The sequence below is a fragment of the Rhamphochromis sp. 'chilingali' genome, assembly GCF_963969265.1.
Source record: "Rhamphochromis sp. 'chilingali' genome assembly, chromosome: 19".
NCBI classification, from domain to species: Eukaryota; Metazoa; Chordata; class Actinopteri; order Cichliformes; family Cichlidae; genus Rhamphochromis; species Rhamphochromis sp. 'chilingali'.
This window is the reverse complement of record NC_137946.1, coordinates 29,617,169-29,638,291: the sequence shown is the minus strand read 5'-3', so window position 1 is coordinate 29,638,291 and position 21,123 is coordinate 29,617,169. Positions and strand designations below refer to the sequence as shown.

General features: G+C 40.3%; 1 protein-coding gene across 2 annotated transcripts in view; it reads left to right on the top strand.

Moving 5' to 3' along the window:
- Window positions 1-874: 874 nt before the first annotated feature.
- Window positions 875-21,123, top strand: part of clip2 (CAP-GLY domain containing linker protein 2) — a 56,886-nt gene continuing 36,637 nt past the window's right edge. For both annotated transcript variants that reach the window (XM_080866131.1, XM_080866130.1), the window contains exons 1-3: window positions 875-1,384; window positions 4,122-4,341; window positions 15,066-15,568. In XM_080866131.1, the coding sequence (XP_080722257.1) occupies window positions 4,227-4,341; window positions 15,066-15,568 (618 nt within the window). In that variant the 5' untranslated portion in view covers window positions 875-1,384; window positions 4,122-4,226. The remainder of the gene's footprint in view (window positions 1,385-4,121; window positions 4,342-15,065; window positions 15,569-21,123) is intronic.

The following is a 21,123-nucleotide window of genomic DNA, read 5'->3' as shown; positions in this document are numbered from 1 at the left end:
TGAATCTACACCTCAGTTTATTTATGAAAAAGGGACTACATAATACCTGAGCGGATTAGAGCAGTGTGCAATCCAACTTTAGAGGTCTCTTTGGCGGACAGCTGTCAAACGAGGCAGTCCAAAAACAAGCTGACCAATCACAGCCTATTGGGAAAAGTCATTTCACTCCTCAGACCAATCAGGGCGTTCTAAATCCAACCGGAAAACCACGCGCGATCCATATAAAGATTTTTTTTTGTCTCCGCCCACAATTTCCAAAAATAATAAATTAATAAAAGTGTGTCCTAAGGTTATCCTGACCCTATTATTCTTCCATACACTTTATGTGTTTCAAACGTCTCACGTATACATGCGTGGGCTGTTTATACACCAAGCCGGCCGGTGTTTGGGCTCAGTGACTCAAAACTTACATTAGAGTTTCTACTATTTATGTTTATCAGTGTTGTTTGATTTATTTCAGTGCGCTTTGTGTGAGTTTGGGTATGGATTTGTTGCGATATAAATCGCTTTGCGGTTCGGCATACTACAAAATGTTTATTTTATAGTTTAATTTGTGTAGAAAATTGATTTTTACCAAAATGCTAGGCGATGGATTCACCTTGTGAAAGTCGCTTGAACGCATGAAGCAGCTTCAGAAATTAGTATTTTTAGCGCGAAAAAATGTTGTTTTCTGTGTATTATTCATGCCGAATCAAAGAAGTTGCACCAACGACAGGAAACAACTCTGACTCATGCTTTGTGAGTCACCTTTTCAGACTGATAAGGACCGGCCAGCTTAAATCTTCATTATTGTAAGCGGAGTACGTCACGGGGCTGAGCCAGACTGTGGTCTACACTCATCTTTCCCCCAGGAGGCTCTCCTTCCCAGCCCCTTTGTTCAGTCTAGCCGGTGGGTTGAGTCAGTCAGAAGAAGGCTGTGCTAACCCAACAAATCCAAATCACTGTGGGAACACCGACAAGAGAAAGAAGAGGCCGAAAAATACATCCACCGGATGACGTTTTTAGTTAGAGGCACAGCAGAAAGAAAACGGAAAAAGTTGGTTTTGAGTGTTGCTGATGCTGCGTTTAATGCCGGGAACCGTCTGGCCCTGCGTGGAAGCGTTTGGCTCATTTAAGTCCGTTATCGTCGCTCCAGTATAGCCGCCTGAGCTAACACGCTGTTAGAGATGAACCGGCAGGCTACATGCTAACCCATCACCGGTATATTGCTGACAGTGTGCAGTTGTTGCCACCATCCATCCAGTGATCCACGCTGACTCTCCCTTTCAGTTTCTGCTCAGCATCCATATTTGCATCCCAGGGAGTGGCAGCCACTAATCCCCTCTTTTTCCACCCGTGGCTAGGAAATCAAAGTTGGACACCCCCTGAATTTTCTCACAGGATGGTGAGTATTTTCCTGCATTTTTACGCGCTTTTGTGCCATTTTGTGCTTTTATTTCCTCCCTGGGAGGGTACTCGGGGTGTGAAGTGAAGGACAGTCTAGACCACGTTGCCGCAGTAGCTACAACAATGGATCAAACCGGCGTTGTGTTAGATTTTGTTGAGGTGCGCATTATCAGCACATTGCTGCTCTCCTGTTTGCACTGAAATCAAGGTGTGGATTGGGAAATGAATCTGTGCTTTAATGTGGAAGAGCTGAGGAAAAATTACAGACAGAGGCCTTTATTTGTGTCTCCATTCAGATCAAAACCATCATCCCCGACTGGTTTGCTCTGACTGATTGATCCAAAAATTAATATCCTCTCCATTTTTTTTTATTATCTGGATGAGTGTAAATAAAATGGAGAATGATTAGGCAACGCTGGAATGTGTTCCCCGTCCCTCCTAATGCCCAGTGTCTAGTTTAAAAGCCTCAGCCAGATGTGTGTTGTTTATTGTAGGCTATAACGGCATTATATCTTCTTAATGGGCTCTGGGCCATGATTTGTAGGCCATGTTCTACTTGGGCAAAGGCCTGCATTGGTTTTCACTCTTGTTATGACTCTGCTGAAACTGCTAAGTTGATCATGGATGATTGTATGAAGCAGTGGGGCGTAGATGACAGTAATTTACCGTGACACATGTAAATGTGTGTGGATTGCTATGCAGGTGCCAAATAGTTCAACAGATCGACAAAAACACGATGCTTGTGGAAGTTCTCTCAGTGCTGCTTCAGTGTTTGGCTCATGATTAATCATGTTTTGCTCAGTGGCACCCCAGCAGTAGTGTAGCATGAGTAATAACAGTGGGACACATGCATTTCAGTCTCTACTTCAGTGTTTTTTCTGCTGTTGTTAATCAAAGAAGAATCCCACATTGCCAGTGCCAAATTGGAAAAATAAAGCATTGTGCTCTGGATAGAGTTGGAGAAGCAGGCCTACCCTTCTTAAAATGCACAAAAATACATGTGCAAGCTCACCAGGTAAACAAACTCTTAAAAAGTTGCTCTAAACATATTTTAAAGAAGCTTTTTTTTAATTGGAAGTTAAACTTCTAACATCTTTACTATTGCAGTTCAGGTTTCTTTGAGTGCAATGCCTCTCTCTTATGACATAATAAGGCTGACACAATACCAGATTTTATTTACGTAATTTTGTATCAATATCTTTGTCATATCTCCAAAAATGAACTCAAATGATTATTAAACTTAATATTTGTCTTTTTATTTGGCCAATGAATTGCACCCATAAAATATGCATAAGGAGGTGGAGAAAGTCTAAGTAATTATAAAGGCATGCAAAAAGAATGACGACACGGTGCTCATAAGCTTTGGAAACACTATATGGACAAAGGTATTGGGCCACACCTCTTCATCTTTGAATTCAGGTGTTTTCAGTCACAGCTGTGTAAAATAAAGTACCGTTTCACCATTTGTGGAAAAAATGGGTCAATCCAGAGAGGTATGATGTGTCAGTGGTCCGTTCCAGCTGTCTGTACAGTGTGCAGTTCCTTACCATCATTTGTACTCAGAGATGCAATTAAGATCTTATTCTAAAAATTTCTGACCTAAATACTTAAGGAATGGTTCGTTGCACTCTGAGTGAAGTGAATAATTTCATTAGAGAGTAACATCATGTGTCGCAGTCGTATTTTTTTGAATTGACATAAATAATCCACATTTACAGATGTACACTTTTGAAGTGATAAAGCAGTTTTATGATTTATAGCAAATTATTTTGTGGACCTTTTGACTATGGATTTCTGGGGTCACAGAATTCCCACACTGAGAAACACCGATATAAAGGAAAATGTCCTGATAAACAAAAACACCCACAAGGCCTAAAATCTGCCATCAGCTGACATCAGTGTGTCAACCTGAGAGCTGCTGTCTCCGGGCGTGTATTAATAAACGCTATCCATTTATTATTTATAACTACTACCAGTTCTTCAGATTCTTAAAAGTCATCAACTCCCAGTGTGACTCCTGAGGATGAAGGAAGACCACATATATAGATGAAAGCTGCATAAAAGAAAATCACATTTAGGCACTAAAGCTTTTGGTAAGTTGGAGAAGCTGTTAGGTTAGATTTTCACCCTGTGTGAGCTGGGATTGGCTCCAGCCTCCCCGGGCTGTAAGTTGGATGAGCAGTTAAGAGAAATGATAGATGGATTGTTAGGTTATGGCTTTGTGTGGGCACAAGTAGTCCAAACCCAGAAGTGATCTTTGCTTTTCAGATTGTTCGATTTTCAGTGGATTGTAGGGACACAAAAAAAAGAACAAGATGCAAAAAAGGAAATTTCTGATCTCTTTCAATCCCTGTGTTTCTGCGCTGAGCCAGTGTTTTGCATGCAAAATGTTAGGACGACCTTACAGTGTGTTGGAGAGCAGTTCAACAATAACACCCACTATGACCTCAGAAATAAAGGTCAAGTAGAATTATGACCGCTTGGCCAAAAACAACAAAAATCAGTGTGCGCAAAACTTAATTGTTGGTATAAAGCAGCTTCTCTGTGCTGTGTGAGGGCATTAAATTGCAGAGGTGTTCCTGATAAACTTGTTGTCAAACCAGTTTCCATTTGTTCTGCTTCAACAATCTGGTCCATTCACTCAGGGTTGGACATCTGATGTCACACTGTGTTTGTTTAGCTGTCGTGCTGTCAGCCGTTCTTGTATTTATCCCATATATTTGTCATCCCCACAGCTAAAACATGGAGAGTGACAGCCACCACTCCCACATCTAGTGCCTGATCCAAAAGCCTTCATCGCCCAGGAAGGAGGAACTCTCAGGTCTCCCTGCTAACGTAGAATGAACATGCTCAAGTCCAGTGGACTGAAAATCCCTGGGCGCGGGGCCAAGCATTCCAGCCCAGTGGGAAGGACCTCAGCGGGTGGAACGTCCAGCCCCGTTGCCCCTAAAGACAGTAAGTCACTTCCTTCTCCTGACCCCGTGGAAAATAAAAGGAGCGTCTTTTCCCCCAGTTATTTCTTTTCATCGCCGGAAGTGGCTCAGACCATTTATTTGTGTTGCTGACTCAGAAACGCACAGCTGCATTAGATTACATCCTCATGGTTCTTTATGATAGAAAAAAACATGGAAGGAGGATTGGTTTGTGTCTCCCACTTCTTTAAAACATCTTCCAAAGTGTTCCAGGGCAAACCTTGTGTTGCCTTCAGCAGTTTGGAAAGTGATTTGTTTTTATCTATCAATGAATGTTTAATTTAGGCCTAGGTGATCATGGGGGGAAAAAGCAGGCTCACAGGTGTCAGGTGACCTGCATGGCAGCCACGTAGAGACCAAAGGAGAGCCGACAGCTCGCCAGCCAACACCTCAGTCGCACACTGTCAAAAACACACGGGGTGAGAAACCCTCAGTAATCCAGAGAGAAAGTAATCAGCTGTCCTTATTGATCCTTCCACAGATCCACCTGTCAAAACCTTTTGCAACTTTTACCTCTGCTGGGCATCTTGCTGACCAAAGGCCTCCCCATCAGCTTGGCTCAAACTGAAGTAAACGTCGGTAAACTTGAGCTTTTAGGGAGGGCCAAAAACACTGCAGTGTAAAGTAAAGAGGTTATATTGATCTGTAACACAAAAAAACCACAGGTTGTAGCAAAAATAATGACAAAAAGTAACCATGTTATCCCAAAGACCTCGTTTTTATAAGATAGCCAAGATACCCATGGATTGATCTGTTCTCAAAACCATATTTAGTCTGGCTAAAAGATTTGAATTGCACTCTTCTGCTGTGAGTTCTGTAACGCTTCATTTCGTTATTACTCACATATTCATTTCTTTCTTTTGTATAGTAACACATGTATTAAAGATTAGCTAGTAAGTGTTAGTGTTTTTCAGCTTAATGTTTTGATTTTACCTCCCACAGGTTTACAGCTGGTTGAGTCACTTTTATTAACCTGTCTCCAGGCGGCTATCTCCAATGCTGAGCAGAACTATTTAGCCAAAAAAGTGGAGTATTTGGAGGCTACATAGTCAGATTTCCAATCAGGAGATGGTTGAGACCAAAAATGGAGCAAAAAATGGTGTAAATATTGGATTTGCACCAAAAAACGTAACCAAAAATCAATGATAGTATATTACTCAGTCTGCAGGATGTTTACATTATCATGTTTCTTCAATGCTTAACATGGTAACATGTCAGTGTTGTGTATTTACGGCTGGCTGAGTTGGCAACAAACAGCCAAAAAGAAAGGCGCTAACACAAAAGGATAACTTTAAAAGCACACTTTTTCTTTAAAACACTGAGGTCTTACTTTAAATGTAAAAGAGAAGGAACCAAAACACAGCAGCTCTTAAGAGCATGATGCTCCACATGCAGGCAATATTAGGATGCAATAATGCAGCTTTATAATACTGAAGATATATAGCTGTTAGCTGCACTAACAGCCATTGTTTATGTATCAAATGTATGATAATTGTCATTCTTGTTTACAATAAAGTTCAGTTCCTGTCCAAAAAAAGTATGAAAAATGTGGTTGTGAGCCACACTGTTACATTAGTTGACGTTTTTCTACTTAAATATGACTCGTTTTCTATAGTTTACATCAACTGCATATCTGCAATGACCACACAGTTGACGATTCATCTCCTGACGAAAAAAAAGGACTACTAACCTGTACGAACACTCAGAATTACAGCCCTTGTTTGCTCAAAGTAATCACAGCTGTTTGCGCTCTAAAATGCAAACCACACTGTTTATCTGCCCACCTTCAGCTCACACGACTGTCACGTCTCACCAGCTTTGCACGCAGGTTTGTTCAGTTTCTGCACACAGCTCCACACCCAGCGGTGAACAGGGCAAAAGAATTCGCCGACCCGATGGTGGGGAGGCCTTTTATGATCAGTGTGTCACAGTTCATGCTGAAAGGAGGAAAAGTTGGTCCGACACTTTTAACGTTACGTGATAACCATTAGTTATAGTTATAGTCATTATTAGTAGCTTATTACCAAATAATGAGTTAATAAGAATAAGTTAATGAGTGTTCATTCATCTGTTATGTCACTGTTAATTTTCCTAAGCTTCCTTTTGTTTCTTTAGGCAATAAGTGCATATTAAACTGCTATTAAATACATGTCCTTAACAGAGTATCAAAGTAAGCTTTAGTAAAGGCATAACAATGATATAATAGTAAGTTAAACATTGACATCGTCTTATTAAATTCATTGTATCATGTTAACAAGCATGAGGACTTGTGTGTGTGTTACAGGGACATTACTGTAAATCATCACTGTGGGGTTTTATACAAGTCATTTTCTTGGTTTTACTCCAAGTTGCTATTTTATACCATACTCTGTGCCTCCCAGCATATCACAGTAATCACTAAACATTAAGAGCTCTAAGATTCCTGTGACAGCTGAATATATCCGGCTCTAATGAAACTGAAGCGTTACGAAAGCCAATCCAGAGCTGTTGATGCCTGTAAGTCTGTGAGAAATCTAAACAACAGAAGCATTTCGGGAGAAAATAAACAAGTCTTTCATTTATCTGCTCGACTTTATGTTTAACCCGGGGCGGTTCTTTTTTGTTCATCTCCGTGTCGGAGCTACGGCGGCTCAGATTTTTGCCTATAATTATCCTGAACGTGTTCATTAGCAGCTCAGAAAGCGATCTCTTAGCGTTGCGCGCGGGACTGAAGCCTGTTGCCCAGGGCTCGTCAGCTGTTACCGTAGGTTGCTGCGACTTCGAAATTCCTGCCTGCGGTTTTAAACTGTTTGGTTCTGCCATATGCGAAGTCATTAGCTTGCTCACATCCTGTTTATGCACAAAATACACAAGCGTGATGGATGTGGCAGTGATTTATTTTCCCACTGCTGTACTTGAACCATGTAAACTTTAGTGTGTGAATGCTGCACTGACAGCTAACACATTTCTAACAGTCTGACTTCTGATACTAGTGCTAATTGGATTTTGGTGATCTGTAATAAATGTAATTAGATTAATGAGAAAGTAATTCATTTGTGGTGAGTGGCAGTATTTTTAGACATACCTTTGATAAGATGGCCTAAGTCTCAGTTCTTATTTGTGCCACATGGTCACTGTTCGTGTCTCCCTGTCGTGCTCCTGCGGTTTTATGTTGGACTTATTATTAAATTTAGGATTTGTCCATTATTTTTCTCATCATTATATTTTTGAATTCTGGTTCTTGTCGTCACCTATCCTGATTGTCTTGTCCCTGTTCTGTCCCTAATCCCCAGTTCATCCCCCACATGTCATATCTTTGTTTCAGTCCTTCATTTTCTTTGCCTCCTTCTGCTTCTTTGGAGATGTGTAGATTTTTGCCTTTCACTGGTTTTCATCTTTTTGTGCTCTTTTTTGGATTTTTTTTTAAATAAAACAAAAAAACCCCCCCATAGATTTCTTTAAGAGCAAGACTAACCTTTCATGCTAAGGTTATCCAATGTTTTTAAATATGATAGCACTGGTCCTGGACTAGCATCCATATTGAAAGTGATGCATGTCTTAATGCATCTTTAGCCATGACGTTGTGTGTTGCAGCACCAACACCCTGCTTATGTCTGCGATATCAGCGGTTTTATGAAATAACTGTACTCAACACCCCGGGAATGACAGTTGTCTGGTTTTAGGTAGGCGGGTACACCCTGTGCAGGTCACCAGACTATCACAGGACCAGTCAGAGTCAAAACTAGTCAAAATACATGACGACACCAGTCAAAACCAGCTAAGATTGCTCCCCCTCTCCTGTCAGCATGGTAAAATCACAAAGCTAGCTCTGTAGCTTAGCATGAAGATTGGATGAGGGGAAGATTGTCTGGTAATGAATTGCAGATTATTTAATGTATACGATGCTAGTGTTTATGCTAAATGTGACTGTGGGAATCTATCGATCTGCAGCAGCGATCTGCAAAAATCAGCCAGAGTCCCTGAGAATAAGTCAGCCTAATACTTACAGAGCGCTTGGGTCATATAGGATCTGTTGTAGTTTTGGTCACTGGAATGTTTTGCCAAGAAGATGATTGGTATCTTGGATTAAATTGTTCTTATTACCTAAAGAAGGCTATAAAACACATTAATGAGAAATCCCTGGGAGAATATCTGTGCCTCACCGAGGACGTGGAGGGATTAGTTTCCTGTCCCAGATAGTTTTATCACTGACCTGCCCTCATACTCCAAATCTCAACCCGCTGTTTGTTGGTTTTAGTCTGGAAGACTGCGAGAGGGGGCCGCTGTGTCGGAAGCTGACACAGTTTACTTTGCTAAATTTAAAGAAGGAAACTGCAGTAAAAGGAGTGAATAGAGGAAAGTATCCAAGCCTTCATCTAGAAACTTTAGATGTGGAAATAACGGAGCTGTGCCACCTCTCGCGATGCAGCATCTCCTGTGACCTTGGAAGCAACAGAAATATCTCGTGTAGACTGCCTAGGTGGAGACAAGCAGCATTTTTTTTCTCTTGGTTTAATTCTCTGAAAGGCTCTGTTCAAGGTTTCCCTCTGTTTACCCACATGGAAAAGAAATAGTAAAAACTTATAAAAGCCTTGCATAAGATGTGGCCTACTTCATATAGTGAATCATATAAGGCTTATATGATTCACTCATGAAAGTGGCCACTTTCATATATTGTTTTAGGAAGTATCCAAAACATACAAGTTTCATTTATAGAATTTTTCAAGGGATCTTATATCTGTTTTCACTCTTGTATGCTTTTCATCCAAGTTTCACACAAGACAGATACAAACTTTATAAGATTTATATATATCTTTTCCATATGGGTACTGCTAATCAAAAGGTTAATTATGCACTTTAATTGTAGAGATTATTATAATTAACATTTTATATCTTTGTTTTTCTGGATTTTTTGTTGATATTTTCTCTCCATAAAACTGGAACGACCATAACTTTCCTTAATTTTAAATTTTCATTTATGAGCCGAAAATGCACAATACTGATATAGGAAAATAGCTGATTATCGGCCAATACATCAACCTCCCTGATATATTGGTCAAAGGTACAAAGGTTAGCTAATAACTTTCTCAAAATATGGAAAATACTGGGACCAAAAAACAAACTGGTGGCAGGCAAAATGCCAAACTGTGGCTTTAAAATGTGGAAACATTAAGTAGCCTTTAGATTAACAAAAAATGTCTCTTTCAGTATCCCTTGACACTGTCCATTAGAGGGTATTTAGCCATGTGAGTCCATGTGCTGCAGCAAGCCCGAGATTCCCTGTGGTCTGTTGCATGAGGCTAAGTAAAGCAAATCTGTTCATTTGTCCTTTAAGTCACGGTTATGACGTCTCCCAAAGTTCATATAAAAGCAACAAGTTGATTAAAAAGTCAGGAAACAGGCCCAGGGTCAGCCCCCTCCATCTGTCACATTATGTGCTGCTCAGCCTTACCCAGCTGCCACAGACACCGCTGAAGATGACCACACAGAGTCAACCTTGACTAATTGATTATCGTCCTTTTAAAAGAGACAAAAATAAAGCACAAGTTAGATACTGGAGGTAATAGCCACTGTGCAAGACGATCATAAAGAGGCAGAGTTAAAGAGGCCACGGAAAGCAGGGAGAGATGGGGGGATAACTGGGAGGAGGAGGGGGAGGGACGGGAGGAAGCTGTGGAGGTCTCATTGTGTGCAGCTGATGAATAGTGGGATTCAGATGGTGGTGGGAGGTGGCCAAGCACAATAGTGAAAGTAAGGGCTGTGTTTCCAGTTTTCCTTCTGCCGAGGATCCTTTTACCCTCACTGTGCTGTTGCCCCAGCAACCCAAATCATGGGTTAGCTCAGGTTTTAAACACCACCTTGGGTTTGCTGGCTTAGATCACATGTTGCATTGTTTGGATCTGTGTATCCTGTGATTATTACACTATGATTAGTCACGCTTTTCTTTAAGAAGTGGGGTTTTTCATGCCCTCGCAAAGTTGCCCATCCACGTAGAAGGTTGTAATGTAGATATAGGCTGGCCATTTTTATGGTATGTGTAGGAAGAAACAGCAGGAGAGCAGCGTCATAGAGGTTTGCACTCCATTACGTAATGTTACGCTAACAGGGTTCAGTTTATTTGTAACTGCAACGTGTCCCGTGTAGTATTTGGCTTGATCACAGGTCTTTAACTTTTGCACAAAATGAAAATGAAAAATGAAATTAGTGACTTTTTAAAATCTGTAATAGTCGGCATAAAAAAAATCCAGGCTATAGATGCTGGATTTTTTAAGATTCAAAATTCAAGATTCGTTATTCGTCACGTGCATAGCAGTGAAATGTAACCTGACACGCTCCTCGACTTGTGCAAAAGGGGGAGAGAAGAAGAACATTATATATTATATACATTAGGTGAATGTGCAGTAGCAGCATTGTATGCAGCAAGCAGGTGAGTTTTGTACTTTTTAAAAATGTCTTAACCTCCATGAATATAAACCTTACTTTTTTCAGTCCAGTGAGGTCATGTGATTGTTAAAGACAGATGATTTTTCAAGACTGACCTTATGGAAGTTTGTTTCACCACTGAGTAAAATAAAAACTGCCATTTATGAGTCAAAACTTTCTGAAAATAACTCAGAATTGAGACATTAAATTCCAACCAATTTTGAGCTACTAAATTCAAATTTTGAGATAATAACCTAAAAATGATCTGCATTGGGTCAGAAATTTTAGAAGAACTTTTATCCATCCATCTATTTTCTTCCTCTTATCAAGTTGGGGTGTTGCTGCGGGAGGCAGGGAACACACTAGACCAGGGGTGTCAAACTCAAATACACAGTGGGCCAAAATTCAAAACTAGAACAAAGTCGCGGGCTAACATTAATATTTATTGAAAAAAAAATCTTCCTCCAGATACAAGAATGAATCTTTTCTTATGGACTCAAATAAGTTTTTCTGGAAAACTGAATATGGAACAAGCAAAGCTTAATACTAAACAATATATATATTAGCTGTATAATACCAGTAGGCCAGCTCTAATAGTAATTTGGTATGGCTTCGGTTTGACACCTATGCACTATACCCTCCCAAATTATGGAATTTGTTGCCTTTGCACCTCTTTCATTTTAAAGACCCCCCTCTTCTGCTTTTCTTTGACCCAGTTTGATACATTGATGCAATTTTTACGTTTTTATTCTTTTACTCATGGTTATTTGCGTTTTTGTTCTGCATTGTTTTATTTTATTTTGTCATTTTTATGTATTTGATATTAATTTTACTTTATTCTGGTATATTTTTTTTATGTTCAGTGCTTATTGTTTTTAAATTCTTTATAAATAAAGTTGGCTTGAGAGATTGACATCGTCACAGGGATAAGAGAGAGACAGATAACCATTCACTCTCACAGTCATACTTATGGTCAATTCGGAACCACTGAGATAACCTAACACATGCATGACTTCAGACTGTGGGATAAAGCTGGAGTACCCTGAGATAACCCACACGAGCACGGATAGCGTGCACAGAAACTGTTGCCTCAGAATTTTTGTGAGGTAACAGTGCCAACCACAGCATCACCGTGCCGTCCCCATTCTGTCTCATACCTTCCAAAAAACATATCCAGTTAAAACAGGACGTCATCGTGAAGTTCTCACAAAAATGTCACATACTAATTTGGATCCAGATATTCTTTTGGATCATGTCACGCACGCTGAGGAGGGAATTTTCTGCCTCGCAGAGGTACACAGTCTCAGGTTCATGAAAATGCAATAAAGAATCACTGGAATAATCCTGTGCTGTGAGATGAAAGGTTCAATTTATTATTAAAACTTTTTTAAGAAATTGAAAATCAGAGAGAGTGTCGTGAATCACAGAGTTTAGGAACAAAATTCAGAAACGTAGCGCCGTCCAAATAAACCAAAAGCAAACCTTAATGTTGGCTGGTGAAAATAACAAGAACCATAAAGACAAGCCAGAACATTGTGCAAGCACACAGGCTCTGCAACAAAGGACAGAGGAAGAGTGGGGCTTAAAAAAACACACAGGTCATTAGAGGAAGTGGACACAGGAGGGTAATGGGGGGAAAAGACCAAAGGAAAAGAGAGGGAAATACAAGCTGTAACTGGACCAAAGGATTAAAGGCCCACATTATTAAGGATTAATAATATGAAAATGTAAACAATAAATAAACTAAAAGCCAAGTGGAAAATAATTATTAATGTTATACAGTGTCTATAAGTTCTGAACTCATGGTCCAAAAATGAGACAGTAGTTTATTTCTTGGATGATTCGTCCTTTTGCTTCATGGAAATACCAGATCTAAAGAGCCAATAGTGCTGTGGTATTTCAACTACAATGTCCATGTGTTTGGCTGTAATGTCCTATTTAGGGTACATTTGTCTACTTTTACCTTTACTTCCTTTGTAACCAAGGTCCTTCTGAAAATGATGTCCAGGAAATCGGAAAAGTTTAGAAAAAATCTGAATCCGAAACATACAAGCTTTTAGATCAGGTCATAGTCACTCAGGAAACTTGCAGGACTGCAGTCTATTTCACGGTGACTAGCATTGATTAGCACTGAACAGCTGTTAATGTTCTTCATGTAATATGTTATATACAATACTGTATAAAAGTCTTGAGCTGCCACCTCTGTATGCTTCAAAGGAGCCAAAGTTGTTGTAATTATTTGAAGTGGTCTCCAGGCTTCCTGACGGTCTTTCGAAGTTTTCTCTAGATGTTAGCTGCTTTTTCACTCATTTTCAGTTCACTCCTTGTACCTGACCATTTTCAGATGGATTTTTTTTGTTTTTTAAGCTATAGGACGCTTACCTGTGAATCAATAAGCATAAAAAGGCAATGAGCTAAAGGGATGAACTGGTGTTGTGTCTACACATAACAGACAGCTTAGCAAAGAACCCATTTTAAATGGTAACTTTGGGTCGTTTGTTACTGGCAGCCTGTTCCACAAGCACACAATTGTTTGCATTTCTTTAATTAAAAATAAGAAAATGCTAAAGATTACAAAGTTTGACAGAGATAAAAAAAAAAAAAGAAGTTTTAAGTAGCTCCTTGAAACTTTGAGGACTCTGGACAGTGATAATGATCCCAACACACTGTAAAGCATACATAAATAGAAAGAGCACACAGTTGAACACTATCAGTCATGGACCGGCTTTGCCAGAGCCCGGACGTCAACATTATTGAAGCAGACAGCATCCAAAAAAAGAGCTTTGAATGTCCTTCGGGAAGCCTGGACAATAGTTCCTGAGACTACTTAAAGAAGTTACAGGAAAGCTTGCCGGAGAGAGTTCAGGTTGTGTTAAACAATAAAGGTGGTGATACCACAGCTTGACATTTAAGCTTGTTAGAATCTTATTTTATTTGGAGTAAGGAGGCCTGACTGCAAGTGTTTCTCAACTATCTTTGCTGTTCTGGATGTGCTGGGCTTCACAATTCGAATGGGATAAAATACTATACCAGGAGTGTCCAATTCCAGTCCACGAGAGCTGCTGTCCTGCAGCTTTTAGATGCATCCCTACTCCAACACAGCTGAATCAAATGAATGGCTTGTTACTGGGCCTTTACTTAACTTGATTGCATGCTGAAGAGGTAACCCAACCATTTGATTCAGATGTGTTGGAGTAGGGATGCATCTAAAAGCTGCAGGACAGTAGCTCTCGAGGACTGGAGTTGGACACCCCAGGACTATGCAATCAGAAATGTGGGTCAAACACAGACTGACTGATGGTTGATGCTGATGCTAAATGTCAGTTTACCCTGGGCCACATCCATTTTGACACATAATTGATTAATGACCATCGTCTGGTCAATACTTTCAGTTCAGCTGGTATATTTGTGTGAAATGGTAAATGGTGCTAGATGCCTCGAAGCCTAAACTTTGTCCACGGTCAGAGAAAAAAGTAACCTTTTGAAAGGCATCCATCTTCAAGATGACCACTTCTTGACACTGAACAAAATTATCAGTCAGTCATCAGTTTTCCCCAGAACAGCGATTTACCAGAAGCAGCACATTCCTAAGAGCTTCTAAACTCTATAATCAAGTTAAATCCCCTTTGAAGTTGTACCCATTTTCATTTGCGGCTCACATAGCAGCATATGGAAGCAATTGGGGCATAACATGCATCGAGCACAGCCACTGGAGCCCACAAAGCCCCGGGCCCGCTCTCAGGGTGTCGGGGAGACCGTCCTGGCACCAACCACTCCTGCACACAGACATAGATAAACACGCTTTTACGGCAGCGCGGTGCACCAGACCTCGTGCCAACGGTGCCCCTCCCGGTTTACAGGCTGTGCGGATGAGAACAGACATCCAGCTCTTCTATGTGTCAAATAGGCGATATCACAGGGCTGATGGCAGGGTTAATCACCGGCACATCACAGATACCGTCTCTCTGACCCACTTTTCAGAAGGAATTAGACTATCGCCTAATCTTGCACAAACTGCTCTGTTGTGCTAGATGCTGCCACACAAGCTTTTTTTTCTGCTGGCATGGTCAAACAGGATGAATAGTGTGAAGGCGATTCTGCTGGACTGTGAATGAGGATGGCCTCACAATGTACACAGTGTTCGCAACTTAAATCAGAGAGGAGTGTAATGACTGTAAGAAGAAATGACACAGTTTCCATGCACCTTTTAGTTTTAATGCCTTTAAGCACATTCTGCTTTTGTTATATGAATCCTTGTGTTGCTCTGCAACATGGCAGATAACTGTGTTTCTGTGCTTTTTCCAGGTGCTGCGCTGAAGCCCACCACTCCAACTAAAATCTCGGAAGAGGGCGACGATGTTTTGGGGGATTACACCGTTGGCGAACAGGTTTGGGTCAACGGTGTGAAACCAGGAGTTATCGCCTACCTAGGGGAGACCCAGTTTGCTCCAGGACAGTGGGCAGGCGTCATACTGAATGACCTAGTTGGCAAAAACGATGGTTCAGTGGGTGGCGTGCGCTACTTTGAGTGCCAGCCCCTCCAGGGAATCTTTACGCGACCCTCAAAGCTCACCCGACAGCCAGTCGGAGAGGGGAGCGACAGCCACTCCACCGACTCAACCCAGAATCAGACTCAGCAGGGTGGCGGCGGCGGCGCCCCCGCCGGCCAGCGGGTGGTGGTACCACTCAGAGAGGGCCTGCTCAACAGCGCCGTGAAAACGGGAAATGAGTCTGGGTCCAACATGTCTGACAGTGGTTCGGTTAAAAAAGCAGGTGATAAGGATCTTCGAGTTGGAGATCGAGTTTTGGTGAGTAGACCACATGTAACACTACCATTATAGCATGCAGATCATGGGGGTCAAACATAAGACCCAGGGCCCAGAATAGGCCCAACAAAGACTAGTCCGAGCCTACCAGAAAACTGGAAAACACAAAAGAAGGTATAAATTTTGGACTTTTAACTATTTTAACAAGTTTTAAAGCTTTATTTTAATCTTTATTCGGTAATTTTACATTTAAATTCTTCCAATTAAAGCCAAAGAGACATGCAATTTCTTTCATTTGCTGTAGAAGCATTTCATTATCAGGTAGAAAATGAAATGTGTAGTTGTATTTGCACTTATTCTTTTATTAAGGTGCTCAGTGTGTAATCAAACTTCTTTAGACCCACAGAAAGGCGAGCGTCACTGGTCTGGCCCACAATGTAAAATGAGTTTAAGATCCCTGATGTACATGATGGTTTGCAAAGCTCTGTTGGCGCCACCATTGCACAAACATGTCGGGTGCTTTACAAGCCACAGACAGAACTGTGTTGACCTTCCCATGTAACCATGTTCCCATTTGCCGTGTCTTTAACAAATGCGAAGATAAATAATTTCCCTGCCCTTTTAAATGTGGACGGTTTTAACTTGATTATCTGTAAACATTTGAAATTAACACAATTCTCAGTAGTAACTGAGCAATGACTTCCTAATTAGTATTTCATGCAGGCCTCAGTAAAACTGGATTGATGCAGTGTAATGTGAGACATTGACTGATTCTTTGGGGAAGTTCAGTTTTCCTTTATTTGGTCTTAGTGCTAGGATTTAACCTTCACCCAACCTCTCTTGCATCTTTTTCCTTTTCCATCATCCTTTTCCATTCTCATCAGCACCAAAGCTGGTGAGAATGTCACTAAACCTCAACAGGAAGAATATGTTTATCTGCTTCTTGCATTTTCTTCCCACTGGCTCCTGTTAGTCTATACACCGCCTACTGTATGGGATTATCGGGTCACGTGGATTTCCATTAAGTGATGGACACAGGGGATATCTACATCAGATCCTGCGCCGTCAAAAGCGGGGAGCCCGAAAGCCTTCCTCCTGGTCAATATTGTAAATCACTCCAGATTACTTTCAGCACTTAAGAGAGGAGATACCACTGCTGACACATTGATCTGTGAATCCATCATTTTCCTAAACCTCTCCTGTGTAATCCATCTCACTGCGGCGGCTCGGATGTGCTGCCATGCAGTTGTGTCACATTTGGAAGTACAACACTAGGGGTGGGTTTTTATAATCGATTCATCGATTAAAATCGATTCTGGCTTGGATAACGTAAAATCGATTCATTAAAATCCTGAATCGATTTTTTTAATATAAATTTATTTTGCCCGAAATGCCAGAATCTCTGGTGACATCTCACAAAATTTCAAGAACCACCAAACAGTTAAGACAGTAAATGAGAGCAGGTACACGGATTCTGCACAGACTTAAACACACAGCGCGACCCGCGGATCAGAATCAGTGAGATGTCGCCTTTCTCACGGTCGGGGCTGAAAGCCGACAGCTCGCTGATTCTGATCTGTCGGCGGGTCTGCGCTTTGTGTTCACGCCCTTTATGAGCCGATTCTAAAGCTGTTAGTTTGATCTCTCTCCAAACAATATTGACCGAACCAGCAGCAGAAGAAGATCCAAACGCTTCACATAAACATCGTCATGAATTCACTCTGACTTTTACTGTTTTGCTTCCACCGCGATGCACAGCTCTCTCTCTCTCTCTCTCTCTCTCTCTCTCTCTGTACTTCAAGAACAGTTTCCCTTTCTTCATTATTCGCTTGCTTGTTACACAAATGGTAAATGGTAAATGGCCTGTATTTATATAGCGCTTTTCTAGTCCCTAAGGACCCCAAAGCGCTTTACATATCCAGTCATCCACCCATTCACGCACACATTCACACACTGGTGATGGTAAGCTACATTGTAGCCACAGCCACCCTGAGGCGCACTGACAAGTCTACTGTTGTTTACAGCGCTGTCAGCCGCTGTTTTTTTCCCTTTTACATTCTTCCGAAAAGAAAACCTCATTTCTGCTGTTCAATACTGAATAAATTTAAACTTTTTAAAATTATTCAAAATGCAAAACGCTTAACCGTGTCTCTAATAAAACCGCTGTAACTTCAGAGGTAATGTTCATATGTTGATTAATGGTTTTCTTTCGTTTTTGATGTACTGCAGAATATTTTTTATAAAATCCCAGGCCAGGAAAATCACCTTCATGTTTTTCTGTGTTTTATCTTCAGCTACTTTGACACAAAAGCATCTGCTGTGACGCTCACACCTTTGATAAAGTCTTGCGAGTGTCAGCTTCCTTTTTATTGATACAAAAATATGTAAATGTACTGATCTGAATTATAATATTTCTGACTGTCAAAATTTCCCAGATTTAAATCGAATCGAATCGAATTAAATCGAATTAAATCGAATCGTGGATCGAATCGATTCGGGACCTTGTGAATCGGAATTGAATCGATTCTAGAAATCAGTGACGATACCCAGCCCTATACAACACCGCCTCCAAAATTTTGTGAAATGAGCGAAAACTATGAAAATCAGATTACACACTGTGGACAAAAAGGAAGGTCTATTTTTCTCCATTAGGTATTGAGCTATGTGATAGTAGCAGTCGACACTCTGGGGGCGTCTTTGCCAGAGAGCGGGGCGAGGCCCTGACAGAACGCTAGAGTAATACTGAACTAAGGGCAGACTTTGCTGATGTGTGTTTAAAAGTTTGCCTCAAGAGAATGTCACCCAGATTTATATACATATATATATATATATATATATATATATATATATATATATATATATATATACATATATATATATATATATATATATGTATATATATATATATATATATATATATATATATATATATATATATATATGTATATATATATATATATATATATATGTATATATATATAGACATTCTCTCTCTCTCTCTCTCTCTATATATATATATATATATATAGAGAGAGAGAGAGAGAATGTCTATATATATATATATATACATATATATATATATATATATATATATATATATATATATATATATATATATATATATATATATATATATATATAAAGATGAATTAAAGAAGTGTTTCCCAAAAGAGGGGACAGCCTCAGACCCTTGGCACCTTCGAAATCCGAACACCCATGGGAAGTTCAGAACTGCCTCTCCTTTGTTAGCTTTAGTATTTAACCAGAGGCTGTCCCCAGAGGCCATCTCTGCTACTGGAGAGATCAGCAGAAGTTAAATGAGCCTTTTCTTCCAGTGGAACTGCATGTGATGTGGCTGCTGTTTATTTGAATAACTCCAAAGCCACTCAAAGGCATGCTAGTCACTGAACTTCTTCCTGTTGCACAATCGCAAAACCACTATGGTATGAGTAACTGGGCGTATATGGCTGCTTATTACTATGGTTTTGAGATTTTAGTGGAGTCCATCGGTGTATACGCATTCACTCTTGACTCTTTATCTCTTGAAAGTCTACTAGGCGTAACTTTTAAAGCTGTTTTCTGAACTGAGCGGTTTCTGTCATAGCTACCTTGGAAAAACCTAGAAACTTCTCTAATGGTTGTTAAGACTCATCAAGATATAGTTTCGAGGTTGTCCACTAGCAGACAGTTGCAGACTACAGCTTGATACAGTGTGTGCAGGCTAATGATAGGTTAATAAGTAGTGCATTAGCCATGAAATGAATAATCTAAAATTAGGACTTTAAATCCTGGAGCCAGCAGACGTAGATGAGAGGGGCTCTATAAAGTAAAGCACTTATAATCCTCTCTGCAAGCTTGTATCCAGAGAAAGTAGAGATAAAAGGTGCAATATCTAAAAAGGTTTTTTTTATGATATAAAATTTATGTTTTTACATGTTTTTACAAAAACTGCTGTTCTTGCATGGCCTTGAGACCCTGCTACAGGATAGAAATCATCCAGTAACCAGCTTGTATGATGATCTAGATGTAAGGCCGGGACGTCGGGCTAGCGATTTTGCGAGCCCTGATACTTAAAACTAGCAAATCTGACACAGTGCACTTTTACACTCTCTGATTTACTTTGATGTTGAAAAGGTCTGCAGGTGCGCTCTAGGTGTGAATATATGTATGCTAATCAGAATGTGCAGGTGCCAGGTTGTTATTGTTGCTGCAAATTGGCAGCTAAGGGTGGGTGATACAGCCTCGAAACTATATCTTGATATTTCAAGGAAATTTGCAAAATTAGAGTTACTGTCACTGATGACAGATTACCTGAGTCAAAGTGTGACTATATGGCTACAAGGTGTTGGCTGCAGTATGCAAAAGTAGTGACACAGAACTATACACAGTGTATTGACTCACCAGGACTCAAAGGTGAGAACAAGAGCAGCCTAGGTAGTGTTTTCCCTGCAACTTTTGAGTAAAAGTATAACTTTTAAGTATAGCTGCATAATGGTCATGGTCACATATGGCATGATAGACAGCCAGTGACAGCCAGTGAATTCTGGAAGCATTCCAGAGTCCATGCACTGACTTCCATGACATAATCACTCCTGGTTTTAACGTAGTGCTGCCTGCAGGGCCTAAAGATTACAGACATTCAGTACAGATGCGCAGCTTTGTCACTTGCACTCAGGGATTTCTCTAGATTCTCTGAATCACTGATGAAAAATATTTGTTTAATTGTTGCAGTTTCTTTCTAAAACTGGTGAAACTCTGCCTCTCTAAGATGCTCTTTTTATACTCAGTCATGTTACTCACCTGCTGCCAATTGCCAATTAGTTTACTTTTCCACTCTTTTGTTGCTGCAGTCCCAACTTAAAGCATGTTGCTGCCACCAAATTAAAAATGAACTTTTTCTTAAATTGCCACATATTTTCAGCTCATTAATGAATCTTGGGATAATTTTAGCCTTTGCTAACCCTGATGCTAATTTCTGCTCCCGAAGTTCTATAAACCTGCTGCGGTCAAGTATACGTTTATTGTACCATTTATTATGTTTTAACAAGTTGTTCCTGCGGCTGCTTGAGGTTTGGGGTAAATGGATTCTTTTCGTGTCACATCATGATGTGGCATAAAAAAAGTAAGACTAGTTCCTCGTTGATGTTGGGATTTAGTCGTGTAGAACAGTTTTATCTTGAATACCTTGGAGTGAAGCTTTCAGATGACTTTGAAAATAAGAGGAGCCAAGATTGGGGCTTATGCTGACTGGCTGCTTTGGCCCTGCTGGCATTTTAACACAGAGTCACTGAGACATCACGCACCCCAGCAGACAGCAAACCATCTCGGTTTAATAACTTGTGACACCACAGTCTTTCTTGGCACAGCTTCCACTTTGGCCTCAGTGGTTTAAGAGAAGGACAGAGTCAGCTCAGGAGTGGAATATTAATTTGACAATAGAGGAGTGACTCACCACGCTTTATTTTAGTCTGTCCTTGTCTGTTTCATGCTGAATCCAGCCATGTGTAAAAATATTTTATAAGAGACTCTGATGGACTCCAAAACAACAATTACGATTCTTAAATTGTAGATAAATACAGAAGCATCTGTTGCTCTAA